This window comes from Xenopus laevis, chromosome 3S (assembly GCF_017654675.1).
Source record: "Xenopus laevis strain J_2021 chromosome 3S, Xenopus_laevis_v10.1, whole genome shotgun sequence".
Classification (NCBI taxonomy): Eukaryota; Metazoa; Chordata; class Amphibia; order Anura; family Pipidae; genus Xenopus; species Xenopus laevis.
The window spans coordinates 110,840,976-110,857,463 of NC_054376.1; the positions used below are offsets into that span (position 1 = coordinate 110,840,976).

The following is a 16,488-nucleotide window of genomic DNA, read 5'->3' on the forward strand; positions in this document are numbered from 1 at the left end:
AAGACAACCCCCTCTAGTCTGTTTACAGCCCAGGTTATACAGTTATTTTAGGTTGATTTATCTCCTTCCTACCTTCTATGTTCAGGTTAAAAAAGTTGCCATAAATATGATACCTTTACTGGCTAACTATATACAGCAGTATCAAAAAGCAAGTGTTCCGGACTCTGAGGTTCCTTCTTCAGGCCAACATTTTACCATTCACGTTGAAGAAATTCCTCCTAAGAAACTCTCCCTACCATCCCAATATAATTAAAACCTTCCCTGAATTCTCCTGCATATATGTAGCAATAAATGTAGCTCCTGAATCCTGTACAAACCTTTTCCTATATGGGCCACTGTCCCAACAGATGTTTGATTGCCCTTTGGTTATGAGAATTTAAATACAGTTGACTGCAGATTTTTATTAGTTGTAAAAACTGTTAAATGTGTCGGAAGATGTTATACAGGTTATTTATATACCGTGCACAGTGAGAACCAATCAGTTGTTATTGTTCCAAGACAAATTCAGATTACAGTCAACTTTGGAAAGAATTCAAATAAATATACATCTTGTATAAGACGTCCTTGACTTGCTACATGTCATATTCATACTTACTTTTATTTTGAAACTTTATTGTTCCTTAGTACTAAATTTACCGTGCGCTGTTTAAATAGACCAAAATAGGCGATATACAGCAGGTAATGTTAATGTAACTGATTAAATGTAATGCACATTGTTCAAGAGAAATAAAATGGCAATTAAGGGGAAGTTATAAAGAGAGGGTAATTTCACATTTACAGTTCGAATTCAAATTTTTATGGTCTAAACCAGGGGTTCCCAACCTTTTTTACCCCTGAGCCACATTCAAATGTAAAAAGAGTTGGGGAGCAACGCAAGCATGAAAAAGTCCCTTGGGGTGCCAAATAAGGGCTGTGATTGACCATTTGGTAGCCCCTATGTGAACTGGCAGCCTATAAGAGGATATACTCGATACTATACTTAGGTTTTATGTAATTAAAATGTTCCTCCAAGCCTAGAATTCAGAAATAAGCACCTGCTTTGAGGCCACTGGGAGCAACATCCAAGGGGTTGGAGGGCAACATGTTGCTCATGAGCTAGTGGTTGGGGATCACTGGTCTAAACTCTCAAATTCGACTAGGGAGTTATCCAAATTCTATTTGAGTTTTAAAATAAAAAATCTAATTTGGATTTATCATAGTATGGCCCTTTAAGAATTCGACTATTCGCCGCCTAAAACCTGTCGAATTACTTCTTAAGAGGTGCAGGGATCAATTTGGAGATGTTTGCAGCCTTCCTGACATTTTTTTTTTTTCGGAGATCGAGTTTGATCAAATCCGATTCGAGTTTTCGGCTTGTTTATATTCGTCTGAGTTTAAAAAATTCGTTTCTAATAATACATTTTGATTGGTCGAATTTCGAATTTATGGGCGTTTTAAAAAAAACACATGAATTCCAAATTCGACCCTTGATAAATGTGCCTCTAAATGTACTTCGACTGCAGGATACCCAAATTCGATGAAAAAAACTTCGATATTCGAAGTCGAAGTATTTCGATTCGATGGTCGAATTTCAAAGCACTGCCAATAGATATACAAGAGAGCTGAAAGTCATGTCCTGCTTAATTTACTCTACAGGGGACTTTGCCAACCCATACTGTAAAATGTAAAGATATTTTAAGTCACCAAGGAGTTCCATGACCATAGGCTGAAGGCCCTATTGTAAAATAAAAGGATATTAGAAGTCACAGTAGAGGCTTGTGACTATATAAAAGCTGAGGTTGAAGGCAAAGTGTTTTTATAGAGAGGTTGGCAGTGTCGTCTCTTCGTAAGTCCTGAACCGCAGAAAAGCCGCAGCCGCGAAAAGGCCCGAAGTGACGAAAAGAGTCGAACTTGCAGTTTTTATTTATTTAAAGTCACCAAGGAGTTCCATGACCATAGGCTGAAGGCCCTATTGTAAAATAAAAGGATATTAGAAGTCACAGTAGAGGCTTGTGACTATATAAAAGCTGAGGTTGAAGGCAAAGTGTTTTTATAGAGAGCTTGGCAGTGTCGCCTCTTCGTAAGTCCTGAACCGCAGAAAAGCCGCAGCCGCGAAAAGACCCGAAGTGACGAAAAGAGTTGAACTTGCAGTTTTAATTTATTTAAAGCCCTAGCCACCAATGTTTTATTTTAATACTTTACAGGCTCCTGCCATCAATGTTTTTTTTTTTTAAATATTCTCTGGGGCCCCAATGTTTTTTTTAACTTGTAAGGGGGGCCCTGGCGACAACATTTCTTTTTTTTTTTTTACTTATGGGGGGCCCTGACCACCAATGATTTTTAAAAAACTTTTATAGGGGTGCCAACGCTTTTTTAAAAAAAAAAAAAAAAAAACTTTTATGGGGGGGCCCTGGCAGCACAGTTTTTTTTTTAACTTATAGGGGGCCCTGACCATCAATGGCTTTTTATAACTTGTGTGTGTGGGGGGGTTACCTTTTTTAGCGCTGTCTGTGTGGTCTTTTAACTGTGGTGTGGGGCTTGGGGGCAGGGGTGGGAAAAGTTTGTTGTACGGGGTCACATGATTTCTAATGGCAGCCCTGCTTATGGGATGCAATTGTGGCACAGTGGGTAGCACAGGGGCCCTATATTTGTAGTTTTGTGTGAACCTGATTGGGTATTTGGACTTTAAGCTCCATTATTACAGGAATCAAGGTGTATGAAGAAACACATGATGAATGACATAACATGCTAGTGCTTTATAAAGGATTATAATCATCTACAGTAGATTCCTTTCAGACAAAATGAATGTGCACTAAACAGCTATTTCTGTTTTGAGTTATGAATCCCTTAAATACTCTTTAAATGCTCCTCTCTCTCTCTCTATATATATATATATCTATATATATATTTTTTTTTTTATTATTATTATTATTATCTTACTTGTCCTCCCCTGTGTGTACTTTTATAAATTATAGGACTGGTTTATAAATAAAAATATAAATACATATAAAAACTTTGAGTGATCCCCATTCCCTATTAATTATAATGTGTGGCAATCTGCAAAAAAAAAGCCATAGAGACAAATGCTAGATGCTACCTATCCAACATTAAAAAGCTAAGGTTGTGAATTCTAGAAGCTGGGCCCACATAATGACATATTACACCCCAACTACATTGTGCCACAATAAATAAACATACATATAAAAAAAAAACACATATATATAAACAAAATTTATTCAAACTATTATACATATTTATACAAATGTACTATTTACAAATACCTTTTAATAGGTAACAGCATGTTTACGGTGGAAACTCTGCACAGACCCTTATTTTGGAAATACAGTTTATTACACATAACCTGAAGAATGTTGCCCAAAATGTGATCGTTTACAAATACATGGACAACTGGCCAAAAAAATCTCTAAATTTGATGGTATGGTGATATTTGCAGATCCTTTTCAAATATTCTGGTGATCCCTCACTCGCTGTATTCTGGGTATCTCCAACAGAGTAGCAGCCCCGTCCAGCCACAAACCTTCCAAATTCGATTCAAATAAAGTCCCACAACAAACAATTCAATGTTTCTTTATTTCACACAATGAAAGTATGGTGATATTTGCACCATTTTTCCCACTACGGTGGTGGGTTCAATTGGCTAACTCCATCATTTTGCTGCTGGCCTAATGATTGGATCACATGAAGGGCCTGTGCAGACGTATCCACGCAGGAGACTACAGCATCCCTTGTTTGACCAGTTCGATGCTGTAAAGTTCAGCAATCCCTAGGACGTTAGTTGCATGTTATCACCAGTGTAGATGAATTCTTATTATGGCTTTACCGTACAAAACAATCTTTGCAGTTTAGTTTTGAGAGCTGTATAACGCTTTCTTTCAAAATTCCTTCTCTCAGCCAGTGCCACAGAAAAAGTCCTTACGCACGGCAATAAAGGCTGAATAAAAAACTAAAAGTAAACCACTAATATGCAGTATATTTACATTATACCAATACAACGTTTCTAAATGAGTACACACAATAATGCAGTATTTCAATCAGGTTCTATGGTTGCACTGAACAGTCACACGGGGTAGGAACAGGTTCACTTTCACATATGAAATGTAGTGATATTTTTCCTGCTTCAGGGTTGAGCAAATCAAAAGTCCACATATGACTTGTCCTCCTTCTTTCACAGTCGGTAATGGCCATCTCAGCAGTAGCGACCGAGCATTATCCTGTCTGGTCCCACAAAACTGTCCTTGTGCTCTTTGCTGAATCCATGCTAAGTGCTTTGGAATGACAGGAGGTAAAGTTCAGAATGTAGGGACAGCTAGTCCTGTAGCCCTTGAGGAAATGTTTGACTCGGGCCAGTTGAGCATGTCTGTGGAGAATCTGACTTTTATTTCACCTGAAATAGAAGGAGGAGATAAGTTTAATGTATACATACTAAAATAATACATAACACAGCTATAGTACCATACCAAACATATGGTAGACATACATGTATAAACTATAACTTCTCCTAATTAATCATACAGTAGGCAGATAACGTTCGCTTCGTTTTTGTGTCATTTCAACCATACTATCCCAACATCTGCATCAGAAAAGGCTATGTGGCTGCATCAAAACCAGGGATGCAACGAATCCAGGATTCAGTTCGGGATTCTACCTTTTTTCAGCAGGATTTGGATTCGGCCGAACCTGAATGAAAATCCTAATTTGCATATAAAAATTAGGGACGGCGAGGGAAAACACGTGACTTTTTGGCACAAAACAAGGAAGTAAAAAATGTTTTCCTCCCCCCACCCAATTTGCATATGCAAATTAGGATTTGTTTCCGTCGAATCTTTCGCGAAGGATTCAGGGGTCTGGCAGAATCCAAAATAGTGGATCCAGTGCATTCCTAATCAAAATTGAAGCAGTCACTCACTCAATGATCAAAAGATCGGATCTAGCCTTTACTAGCCAAGTTGGCACGTGCCAGGGTGTAAAGGGATGGTTCACTTTTCAGATGTTATAGAGTGACCAATTCTAATCCACTTTTTATTTGGTCTTCATTATTTATTTTTCATAGTTTTTTTTTTAATTATTTGCATTTATCCTTCTGACCAGGGTTGGACTGGCCCAGCGGGAAACCGGGAAAAACCCGGTGGGCCCCGACCTGTCATGGGCCCCCGCCGGGCCAGACCCCCGATCGTGTTATTTAAAATTAAAAAAAAGCCGGAGCGCCGCGCCATCTGCGCATCAGCACCGCACACAAGGAAGGGAGCGCACTGCACGGTAAGGTGCGGCGCAGCAAGGGGGGCCGGGCGGGGGGCCCTGGACAGAAGTCCCGGTGGGCCCCGGGCCCCCCCAGTCCGACACTGCTTCTGACTCTTTCCAGCTTTCAAATGAGGGTTGTTTCCCTTGGCACTAACTAGTGTGATGTAGAGAGTGATATTCTGAGACAATTAGTAGCTAGTTTTCATTTCTTATTATTTAAGGTTTTTGAGTTATTTTGATTTTTATTCAGCAGCTCTTCAATTTGCATTTTAATCAAACTGGTAGCTAGGGTCCAAATGACCCTAGCAACCATGCAGCGATTTGAATAAGAGACTGGAATATGAATAGGAGGAGCCTGTATAGAAAGATGAGTAGTAAAAAGTAGCAATGACAATTAGTTTGTAGCCTTACAGAGCATTTGCTTTTTAGCCCATTTGAAAGCTGCAGAGTCAAAAGAAAAAGGCAAATAACTATAAAAAATAAATAATGAAAACCATTTGAAAAGTTGCTTAGAATTCTATAACATGCTAAAAGTTACCTTAAAGATAAACCACCTCTTTAAAGGACCAGTAACGTCCAAACATTTTTTTGTATAATTTTTTTATTAAATCAATTTATTAAATTAAATTAATTTTGTTAGTAAAATTTTTTAGTATAATATAGATTTTCTTTAGTATACATATAAACTATAGCAGTATTTCTAAAGCAAACACACAACTTTTATCAGTGCAATGCAACACTACATTTTTTTTTTTTTAAATTACTTTGATACACTTTATTTTTTTGGTGTTACTTTAAATTAAAGGACCAGTAACATCACAATTTTTTAAAAAAGATTTGTCAGTCTACATCGAATCAAAAACACCAAGACAAATTAAACTTTAAAATCGCACAGTCTTAATTAAGAAATAACTTACCACTGCTCTGCTTCCAATCCTCTTCAGAAAAGGCGAAGACCCATCATTCGGCGCTTGATTTCTCCTCCCTGGCTATCTCCCAGAAGGAAGGCAGGGAGGAGAAATCGAGCGCCGCACGATGGATCGCCCGATCGCTTTCTGAAGAGGAGCGCAAGCAGAATTTCGGTAAATTATTTCTTAATAAAGACTTTGCGATTTTAACGTTTAATTTGTCTTGGTGTTTTTTATTCAATATATACTAACAAATTTTTTTTTGAAAAAACTGGTCTTTTAATAAAAAATAAAAGTGTATCAAAATAATTAAAAAAAAATAATGTAGTGTTGCATTGCACTGATAAAAGTTGTGTGTTTGCTTTAGAAATACTGCTATAGTTTATATAAACAAAGCCACAGGGTTAGCTATTCAAACTGAAATAGGGCGAAAGGGCAAAGGTTACAAGAAGTTCTGTAAAACCCTATTGTATTCTCCAGAGTTTATCTGTTACCTGCTGCATAACCTATGTCTTTCCCGCTTTTTTCCACACACACACACACACTCCATTTTATCCAAATAATCCAAATGTTTAAAATGTATTTCCTTTTTCTCTGTAATAATTAAAGAGGACCTTGTACTTGATCCAAACCAACATATAATTAATCCTTATTGGGAGCAGAACTAGCCTATTGGATTTGTTTAATGTCTTCATGATTTTCTATTAGATTACAAAAGAAGTTACAGAAGGATCCGTTATCTGGCCCTAGGTCATTCTGGATAATAGGTCCCATACCTGTATCTATACTATAGTAGTCTTTCTGTAGACACCAATGCAAGTCAGCAGTACATTCTATTTCAATTACTTTAAAACACACTCATTTGTGTGTTCCTGTTCCTTTAGTACAAGGAATTCAATATCACATTAGCCAGCTATCTATTGATTCTACCTTTTACAAGGAATGAGTGCAAGGAAGGCTATTTTGCCTATGCAAATAAAACTGCAGGACAACCTTATATTAGAAAGTACAAACAGATAAATAAGGATAATTGTTAGCATTCACTAGTGATGTGACCCTAACCTGTAGCCCTCCCTTAGCCTGCGACCACCCGCGCATCCGGGTTGCATTTATAGACCCGCACCGTCCCGCTGATAATGTCACAAAAGGGGCAGGGCGAGCAGGCGCAGCGTCTATAAAAAACGAACCCGGAAGTCGGTAGTCGGCATTTGACGGTGGCAGGCAGGGACAGCTTGAGAACAGCTCAACTTGCACCCGCCCACCACCCGCGCAGAAGGTCGGGCCGAACCCGCGGGTATCGACTCGGCCCGCACATCACTAGCATTCACTAGCTCTGTGTTTCACTGAACATTTATAGAACATACAGTGAAAGTTCAGCTTTACTTTTAGTGGCACAGTCAATCTCTGTGCAAATCTGTAAAACGAGTGGATGGACATGTTAAAACTTTTTTTACGACGCATTCAAATTATTTTTCTTCACAAGGAAATGTAATGGAGTAAAATATATGAACCTGATAAAGTGCCATCGAATGCAGAGCTTATTTCAGTTAGACAGGTGGTCTGCATGCCAGAGTCGTTGGTGAAAAACCCTTTGCCATCTACGCTTGTCTGTGACCATTCTGTGCTTGGCTCTAAGATCATCTGGAATTGAGGATGGAATATGGATGTTAAACATCACGTCTTCACTACTGGAAAACCATTACCGTTTTCTATAGCATATAAAAATATATTAGAATGGCACCCACCTTAAAAATGTCATCTGCAAAGGGTAAAGCTGCATCTTCCTCTGCAAGTAAATACAAACATAGGAATTAAATACATCACTTGTAGCATGGTCATATTAAGAGGAAATATGTTTTCTAATAATGTATGTTCAGCAAAAGATATGGGCATAGCTTTTTCAGATGAGTAACCTGCATGAGGTTAACTGATTGCTGCATGCGAGTTGTGTATTTCCATATAGAAAATAGGGGCAACATTTACTAGTTCTAGTAACTCTAGTTACTGCAGACTGTTAAAAATCAGACATCTGATTGTTATGGTTATTAGACCTGGAGCAAGCTTTGCGCATGAATACCTTTACACATATAGCTTCTGTCTTTCCCAACCTATATGTATGCTCCTAAAAGTTCAATTTATCTCCAGCCCATTTCCATGTAAGACCAATAATAGCCTCTAAATGCATTAGATCATTCACCTTGGGGATTTATTTCAAGTTAGAGTTTTTTGGTACAATCAAATTAACAATGAAATGGAGGTTCTCTGAATCTGCTATAGTTTCAGTATTATTTCTATTTCTATATCAATTCCTAGGCCTAGTGGCAAGGATATTAAAGGAAAACTATACCCCCAAGATGAACACTTAAGCAACAGATAGTTTACATCATATTAAGTGGCATATAAAATAATCTTACCAAACTGGTCTATATATTTAAGTAAATCTTGCTCTTTTACATCTCTTGCCACCATTTTGTGATGGTCTGAGTGCTGCCTCAGAGATCACCTGACCAGAAATACTACGACTCTAACAGGAAGAAATATTGAAGCAAAAGACTGAACTCTGTCTGTTAATTGGCTCATGTGACCTAACAAGTATGGTTTGTTGGTTTGTTTGTGTGCACAGTGAATCATAGGATCCCAGGGGGCGGCCCTTATTTTTTAAAATGGCAATTTTCTATTTATGATTACACAATGGCACATACTACTAGAAAAGTATATTATTATGAAAATGGTTTATTTACATGAAGCAGGGTTTTGCATATGAGCTGTTTTATTCAATATCTTTTTATAGAGACCTACGTTGTTTGTGGGGTATAGTTTTCCTTTAACTGGGTATTTTCCCATGACATTCATGAGGATCCCATACAGTTTGTATATTGTACATGACATAATAGCCACACAAATTACCTTCCGAAGATGAACTCAAGGGTGACACCTGGAAAGGGTAGAGGTCATTTGTGCTGTCAGGCAATGGCATTTCAAGTTGAGAGTTCCAGTCTATATTGCTAGAGATGCTTTCATTGATGCCTGTGGAGAACACTTACATTAGCACTCCTGCATGTGAGTACAAACTAATATTCTGCTACTACATTTTTCCATGATAAGGTAGCTGAATACATACTGCATTGGGGAGCACAGTTAAGAAGCTAGAGTACCAAAGGGGAAAAGTTACTGAAACATGGGGCCCAAGAGTAAAATGTTAGAAATGTTACTTGGTAGCTGGGATTAGTCTATGATTTTAGGATTTAGCACAGGAAGGGTCTGTTTACAAATATATGAGCTTTACGTATAACGGATCACATACCGGTATTTGGAATCTGCCCCCCGTCCCGTATTATTTTTTAAATCATATAAAGTGTAAACTCACTCATTACAGCTGCATCCACGGAATCCATGTCTTCTTGGTCTGTATACACATTAGCGGTGTAGCTGTGGTCTGAAGGCAAAGGGCTAGTTTTCACAGATTCCTCATCTTCCTCAGCCTGCAACAGCAGAAGAAACAGACACATTTAATCCACGTGCAACTGGCACATATATGGCTGCAGCCATTTCTGACAGGACATTTGTTTGTTGTTTCCAGACGCAGAGGTAAATCGTACCTTTTTCTTGGCCCTGCTTTTAGAGTTTGCCTTGGATCGGCGTTCTGTAAATGAGATCAAATATGCCGGGTTAAAATAGACATTCTATGATTCAGTCAGAAGCAATAACTTTCAGAATAACATATCCATCTTGTTTCATTCCAGAACTGAACTGGCATTCCTATAGCACACCCGAAAAGTCAAGGAGGTAGGACATAACTTTCATATGTATTATATAAAGAAAAACATATTTTGGTCTTTGTAATGTAAAATGTGTGTGTGCATCTGTAATTATAATAGCTTGTGAAGCATGGCAACACATAGATCCTCATAAGCATTTACCTTTCTTCTCTGCCTTTATTTGAGGCTCGAGCATCTGATATACTCGCACTGCACTGGAACCTTTGTATACGCTTTTGTCTTTTACTTCTTTTATATCAGGCAGAGAGTTCATTGCGCATCGGAAATTGGCCTTCCAAGTTTTAGGGTCAGCCTCCTTCTCACCGGATTTAAAACGTCCTGCGGATATGGGGGGAAAAAAATATATATATATAAAACAAAGCTGTTGTGTTATTAAAGTTGTGCACGTTGCTTTGTCTGGCATAATGAATTATATTTGGGATGAAGAAGCAGATGAGAGATAAGAACACTTTTGTTTTATCTGCTGCAAAAAACATTTTGGCTGCTTTACCTTGAAACCTTAAGCTCATGGGCAGCTAGAGCCCTATCCGGCTATTTAGTTATCCCAATACCCATAGGCCACAGTGTGGATACATTAAAATAAGAAAACGAAAACAACTTTATTCTCTACACCACATTCACCAGGGATTTTATAATATGCAGGCGCTGCCACACACCCTTCTAGCCATACCTGTGTGGACGGCCCAACTCTGGAAAAGGCAGGCATCTTTATTGATGTCCCATCCATGTCTAGCAGCATGTTTCCAAGGGATCTGGAATATCATTTCATCCTGCAGAAGAGAAGTTCTGCTTGTTATCAGGATGGCTACAGTTTCCTCCAAGGAGCACTGACATTTAAAGGACAAGGAAAGTTTAACTAAAGTAGCTAGAAATGTTGTACATTATGTTTTGGGCTTCCGTACCAGCCCAAGGCAACCACAGCCCTTTAGCAGGGAAGATCTGTGTCTCCAAAGATGCCCCAGTAGCTCCCCATCTTCTTTTCTACTGATTAACTGCACATGCTCCATGATGCTGTCAGTTACTGAGCTTAGGGACCGACTCAAATTAACATGGATAATTACTACATGGCAGCACAGAAACCAGTGCAATTAGCATCAGAATTTCATAATCAGCCCTGTAGCATCAGCTTATATTACAGGCCAAGCTCATTTTCTGCTTGATAATTTGAGACGACCCCTAAGCTTAGCTTCTCAACAGCTGCTCAGAGTCCACTGAGCATGTGAGTGTCACAGACACTTTCCAAGATGGTGACCCCCTGTGACAAGTTTGAAGTCCTGGATCATTGCTGCTATTGACAAGCTGAAACTTTAGGCTGGTGCGATAAGTTCACTATATAAAACAGGACATGTTTAGCCCTATTCATTTTTAGGGTTTAGTTCTCCTTTAAGAGCAAGCTTTGTTGATCAAACCACTATATAAAAATAATCCCAGGTTTACTGGCTTGCCACCTGGTATCTTTTTTACTGCCCTGTAAAAATTATACATGACTGAAATGTTTTCATAGATAGAAAGGTGTCAACCATAAGCATATATTTTATCTTTCTTATGCAGAACTACATCTGTACTCTGACCCTGAATCTGGTATACAAGACCCACTGCCTTACTGGTTGCCATTTATCACAAGCAAACAGAAAACCCTTCCCAAACATTTTTTGAAAAACTCCCCTCAGAATTCTCTAAATGCCTTGGTTAATTTACTAGGGAGGAATCTGGCAGAACGATAAACGTACTCCAGGACAGCAGTTTGTTAACATTAAAGTGACAGTTGCACTAAAATAGAAGCTATTCTTTTATAAACAGGCATATTAACTGACATATATATAAAAGTTTCCAGGTTCAGCCATTTGCCACTGCATTTGTGCATTCCCTACCTTGTTGATCCATGACAGTCCAGGGATTTTGTTGGAGTTTATTTGCTTCTCTAGCCATGGCCTCATCCTCAAACGTGCCGGAGGCATTATTTCTGCAAAAGAAAAACACACAAGGTCATTTTTATGCATCAATGGGGAATTACGTTCATTTGTTGGATCCTTTACGCTTTTTATTTTACTTTCAAATGTCCTCGGGTGACACGGCTTTAATGACATTATTATTAATCATCACGGATCTCTTCCTTGAAGTTTCTATGGCTTGTTCTGCAACAGTTGCCGAAAGTTGCCTGCGCTCTCCCAGGATTAAACAAGCTAAACTCACATAAAAAAAAAAAAATATATTCTTCAAATTAAAACTAAATTTCCATTGAAATCAAAAGACAATGTGCATTTTATTATAATGTTCTCCTCCAGCCAAGACACCAATTGCTTCAATGCCTTGCAAGTTCTGTGAGTGAAGAAGTTCACGGGAGGGTGGAAAGCATTGTGGGAAATGGAATCTCGCCAGGAGAAGCGCTGACTGGTGCTGTACTGTTTCAGTGGTCCGGACCAGCAGTTCAGAGAATAACAAATGACAGATACGTACAATAACAATTACACGTACTAATAGGATTAAAACCACTGAAGATTTGTAACAAATGTATTTTAGAGTATTGCTTAGGGCTCTTACACACGGGCGTTCCGACCTGCGCTCCCCTGCGTTCTGTTTTTTGGCATTCAGTACTCACTCAGGCGCGTGTAGGCGCCGAACGCAGGAAAAATGCAGCATGTTGCGTCTGAACCTGCGTTCGGCGCCTACACGCTCCTGAGTGAGTACAGCCCCATTTGAAATAATGACTTGCGTCTATTCCTGCGCTCCCCTGCGGCTGAACGCCAAAAAACAGAACGCAGGGGAGCGCAGGTCGGAACGCCCGTGTGTAAGAGCCCTGAGTTGCACTTCGTGGTGAACAGTTTTGAGTTTGGGTTACGTTTTATCACATCGCTGAAAATGGCTTAATTAGTGTGATTTTCCTAAAGCCGCTGCAACAAGCAACATCTGGAGCTTCACAGAGCTGGTTTAGGTGCGACTTTAAACCATGGGGAGATAGCAGAGATAGATACGCCCCCAGGCCTTGGTTTACAACCACTGAAACTGAACTAACTGCTGCTTTTTTTTTTCCCCTCTCTTTTTACCGCCAACATAAAACAGACCTCCCTGATCTCTGCTGCTGACAAAAACAGTTCTCTGCAAAGAAACAAATGAACTTCTGCACTAGTGACCCAGACCACAAACAGTTAAACCTCATTACATGCACATAAAAATTATAAAGTGCACGGGACAGCCGATGCAGAACCTCTTCAGGGAAGGAGCTGCCACAACACACAGCCTGCACGGCATTAATACACCTCAGATATTGAATTACACTGGGTGCATGATGAATTTAATGCTATAAAAATGCATGCACGGGATATGGTATCCGGGCCTCTGTGAGCATCACAGGACAGGAGTTCAGCGACAACTGCACAGTCACAAGTTGCAGGAAAAAGCCACAGGAAAAAGTTTCCGTGCAGTGTCATCCTACTGTGCAAACATTCTCACACTCCACACTTGAAGTGCCACTTGTTGCCTTATCACATCAGCCCTGTGTCTTTCATTCTCCAGTACTATTCCACACGGCTTTTCCATTGCAACTTCCTCCTGCAGCGCAGGCTGACAAGCAACACAAACAACAAGATACATTGCCCTCTGCGCACACACCCACACACCACCATGCAACACTGTTATCATTAGCTGTAACCTGGTCTGTTATAACAGCCGTACCCTCAGCCCTAATAGCTTCATCCTATCCCTGGTCTGTGTGTAAGCAGAACTTTATTAGTAAAGCGCTGTTATGGAGCCGCAGCGTCCCTACAATGTATAAAGGTACAGTATCACTAAAAGTACAATATAAAAAAAGTAAACACAGGGAAGACTAGCCAAACAATGAAAACAATAAATATACACAGGAATCATAGAAGGACAAAGAGTATAAGTGCTGTGTGGTAAGAGACACAATGAGAAGGAGGTCCCTGTCCCGCAGAACTTACAGTCTAAGTCTGCTCTCAGCCTAACCCTATTCTGCTCTCATTCTGTTGCCTGATCTGTTATAATAGCTGTACCCTCTACATTTGCTATACCCCAGCCTAACCCAAACTCAGTGAATACGTTCAGCTTAACCACGCCAGTGCCGGAGCAGAGTGCAAACCACCCTGCACACAATGTACCAATGGATCCCCCCAAATATTATAAAGTGCAAACCACCCTGCACACAATGTACCAATGGATCACCCTGAATAACACAAAGTGCAAACCACCCTGCACACAATGTACCAATGGATCACCCTGAATAACACAAAGTGCAAACCACCCTGCACACAATGTACCAATGGATCACCCTGAATAACACAAAGTGCAAACCACCCTGCACACAATGTACCAATGGATAACCCCAAATATCATAAAGTGCAAACCACCCTGCACACAATGTACCAATGGATCACCCTGAATAACACAAAGTGCAAACCACCCTGCACACAATGTACCAATGGATCACCCTGAATAACACAAAGTGCAAACCACCCTGCACACAATGTACCAATGGATCACCCCAAATATCATAAAGTGCAAACAACCCTGCACACAATGTACCAATGGATCACCCTGAATATTACAAAGTGCAAACCACCCTGCACACAATGTACCAATGGATCAACCCCAATATCATAAAGTGCAAACCACCCTGCACACAATGCACCAATGGATCACCCCGAATATCATAAAGTGCAAACCACCCTGCACACAATGCACCAATGGATCACCCCGAATATCATAAAGTGCAAACCACCCTGCACACAATGTACCAATGGATCACCCCCAATATCATAAAGTGCAAACCACCCTGCACACAATGCACCAATGGATCACCCCGAATATCATAAAGTGCAAACCACCCTGCACACAATGCACCAATGGATCACCCCGAATATCATAAAGTGCAAACCACCCTGCACACAATGCACCAATGGATCACCCCGAATATCATAAAGTGCAAACCACCCTGCACACAATGCACCAATGGATCACCCCGAATATCATAAAGTGCAAACCACCCTGCACACAATGCACCAATGGATCACCCCGAATATCATAAAGTGCAAACCACCCTGCACACAATGAACCAATGGATCACCCCCAATATCATAAAGTGCAAACCACCCTGCACACAATGCACCAATGGATCACCCCGAATATCATAAAGTGCAAACCACCCTGCACACAATTTACCAATGGATCACCCCGAATATCATAAAGTGCAAACCACCCTGCACACAATTTACCAATGGATCACCCAGAATATCACAAAGCAAAGTGCAAACCACAAAAACAAATAAACTAAATGGCTATAGTGTCTACCTCTACTAATAGAGCATGGTCCAAAAGTCAATGTAGATTCCAAAAAGTTCTTATTCCATTAAATCAAAATCATTGACAGTAGTCTAATCCCAAACAGACCCCCAGTCCAAGGGTCATGTAAATAGGTATAATCAAACAAAAGACAAAAGTAGGCAGACTTACTTTTAGTAGAAAAAGGTGATATAAAAATATATAAATTGAAAATCTTTATTAGGACATATTCAAGCCTGACGCATTTCGGGCCAAGGGTGGGCACTTACTCATAGGCTGCAAAGTGCAAACCACCCTGCACACAATGTACCAATGGACCACCCCAAACATTAACAACTACCCTGCACACAATGGATCACCCCAAAGAGGCTCCTGTGTTTTGCAGCTGTCAATCAAACTTTACCTTTCTGGCAGGAATTTATAATCCAGAGAGAAAAAGCAGGAGGATAGGGGGAAGCTGTAGCTTGTAGCTGTCTGATTCCTGGAGAGATGATTCTCTGAGAAAGATCTGAGTGACTCTATTCGGTGTAGCGGGGAAGCCCAGGTATTAGTCGCTTGGACCCGCCCACTCCGTGCTTTTGCTGCTCCCGATTGGTTGGGGCTGGGCTAGCAGCTCGGCATCATTTCGGGGAAATCATGCAGTTGTACAGTAGTGCTGAGAGGAAGAAAAAAAAAGGAAAAGGGGGAAGTCCGAGGAGCGTGACGCTGTCTCCTTGCATTGCAATGTATGGCAGTTACACTGGAGCTCATGTTTCCCTGAGGCGGGACTCACACTGGCTGCAGCTCCCAGTTTCACTCCTCACTAAATATCAGTGTGACGAGGCTGAGCACGTGATTTCAAAGCATTCTAGCGGGTTGTTTATACATTCCCTGCCCCTTTTGTTCATTCAGGATATCCCTCAGGTTTAGTGACGAATTCCCTGAGCAACAATTGTCTATACAGGGAAGAACCAGGGGGCATTTTAACTGATTGTTTTCAGTCATAACTCAGGTATAAATTGTATTGGGCAGTAACACACACTTGGGGCTCATTTATCAACACTGGGCAAATTTGCTCATGGGCAGTTGCCTATAGCAACCTATCAGTGATCAGCTTTTTAAAGGCAGCTGCAAGTAGAACAATGAATGCAGAAATTTGATTGGTTGCCATGGGTTACTGTCCATGGGCAAATTTGCCCAGTGTTGATAAATGACCCCCGGCATCTACCAACACAATTCCATTCATGTTCAGCGCCTTTTTATTCCTGGTCAGGTTTAATAGGATAATG

General features: G+C 40.1%; 1 protein-coding gene across 2 annotated transcripts; it reads right to left on the reverse strand.

Annotated features, from left to right (window-relative positions):
* Positions 1-3,197: 3,197 nt before the first annotated feature.
* On the reverse strand, positions 3,198-15,979 carry irf1.S (interferon regulatory factor 1 S homeolog). Of its 2 annotated transcripts, NM_001092119.1 has the most exon segments (10): positions 3,198-4,384; positions 7,658-7,787; positions 7,892-7,932; positions 9,054-9,173; positions 9,514-9,628; positions 9,746-9,789; positions 10,067-10,243; positions 10,596-10,695; positions 11,797-11,888; positions 15,624-15,719. In NM_001092119.1, coding segments are annotated over 9 exon segments (909 nt in total). In that variant the 5' UTR covers positions 11,884-11,888; positions 15,624-15,719; the 3' UTR covers positions 3,198-4,289.
* Between the last annotated feature and the right edge of the window lie 509 nt (positions 15,980-16,488).

Coding starts and splice junctions, on each gene's coding strand:
- irf1.S (XM_041587616.1), bottom strand. CDS start 11,854: ATGGCTAGAGAAGCAAATAAACTCCAACAAAATCCCTGGACTGTCATG. Junction 9,629..9,745: donor AAAGCAGGGCCAAGAAAAAG/GTACGATTTACC, acceptor CTGCTGTTGCAG/GCTGAGGAAGATGAGGAATC. Junction 7,933..9,053: donor CTTGAGTTCATCTTCGGAAG/GTAATTTGTGTG, acceptor ATTTACTTGCAG/AGGAAGATGCAGCTTTACCC.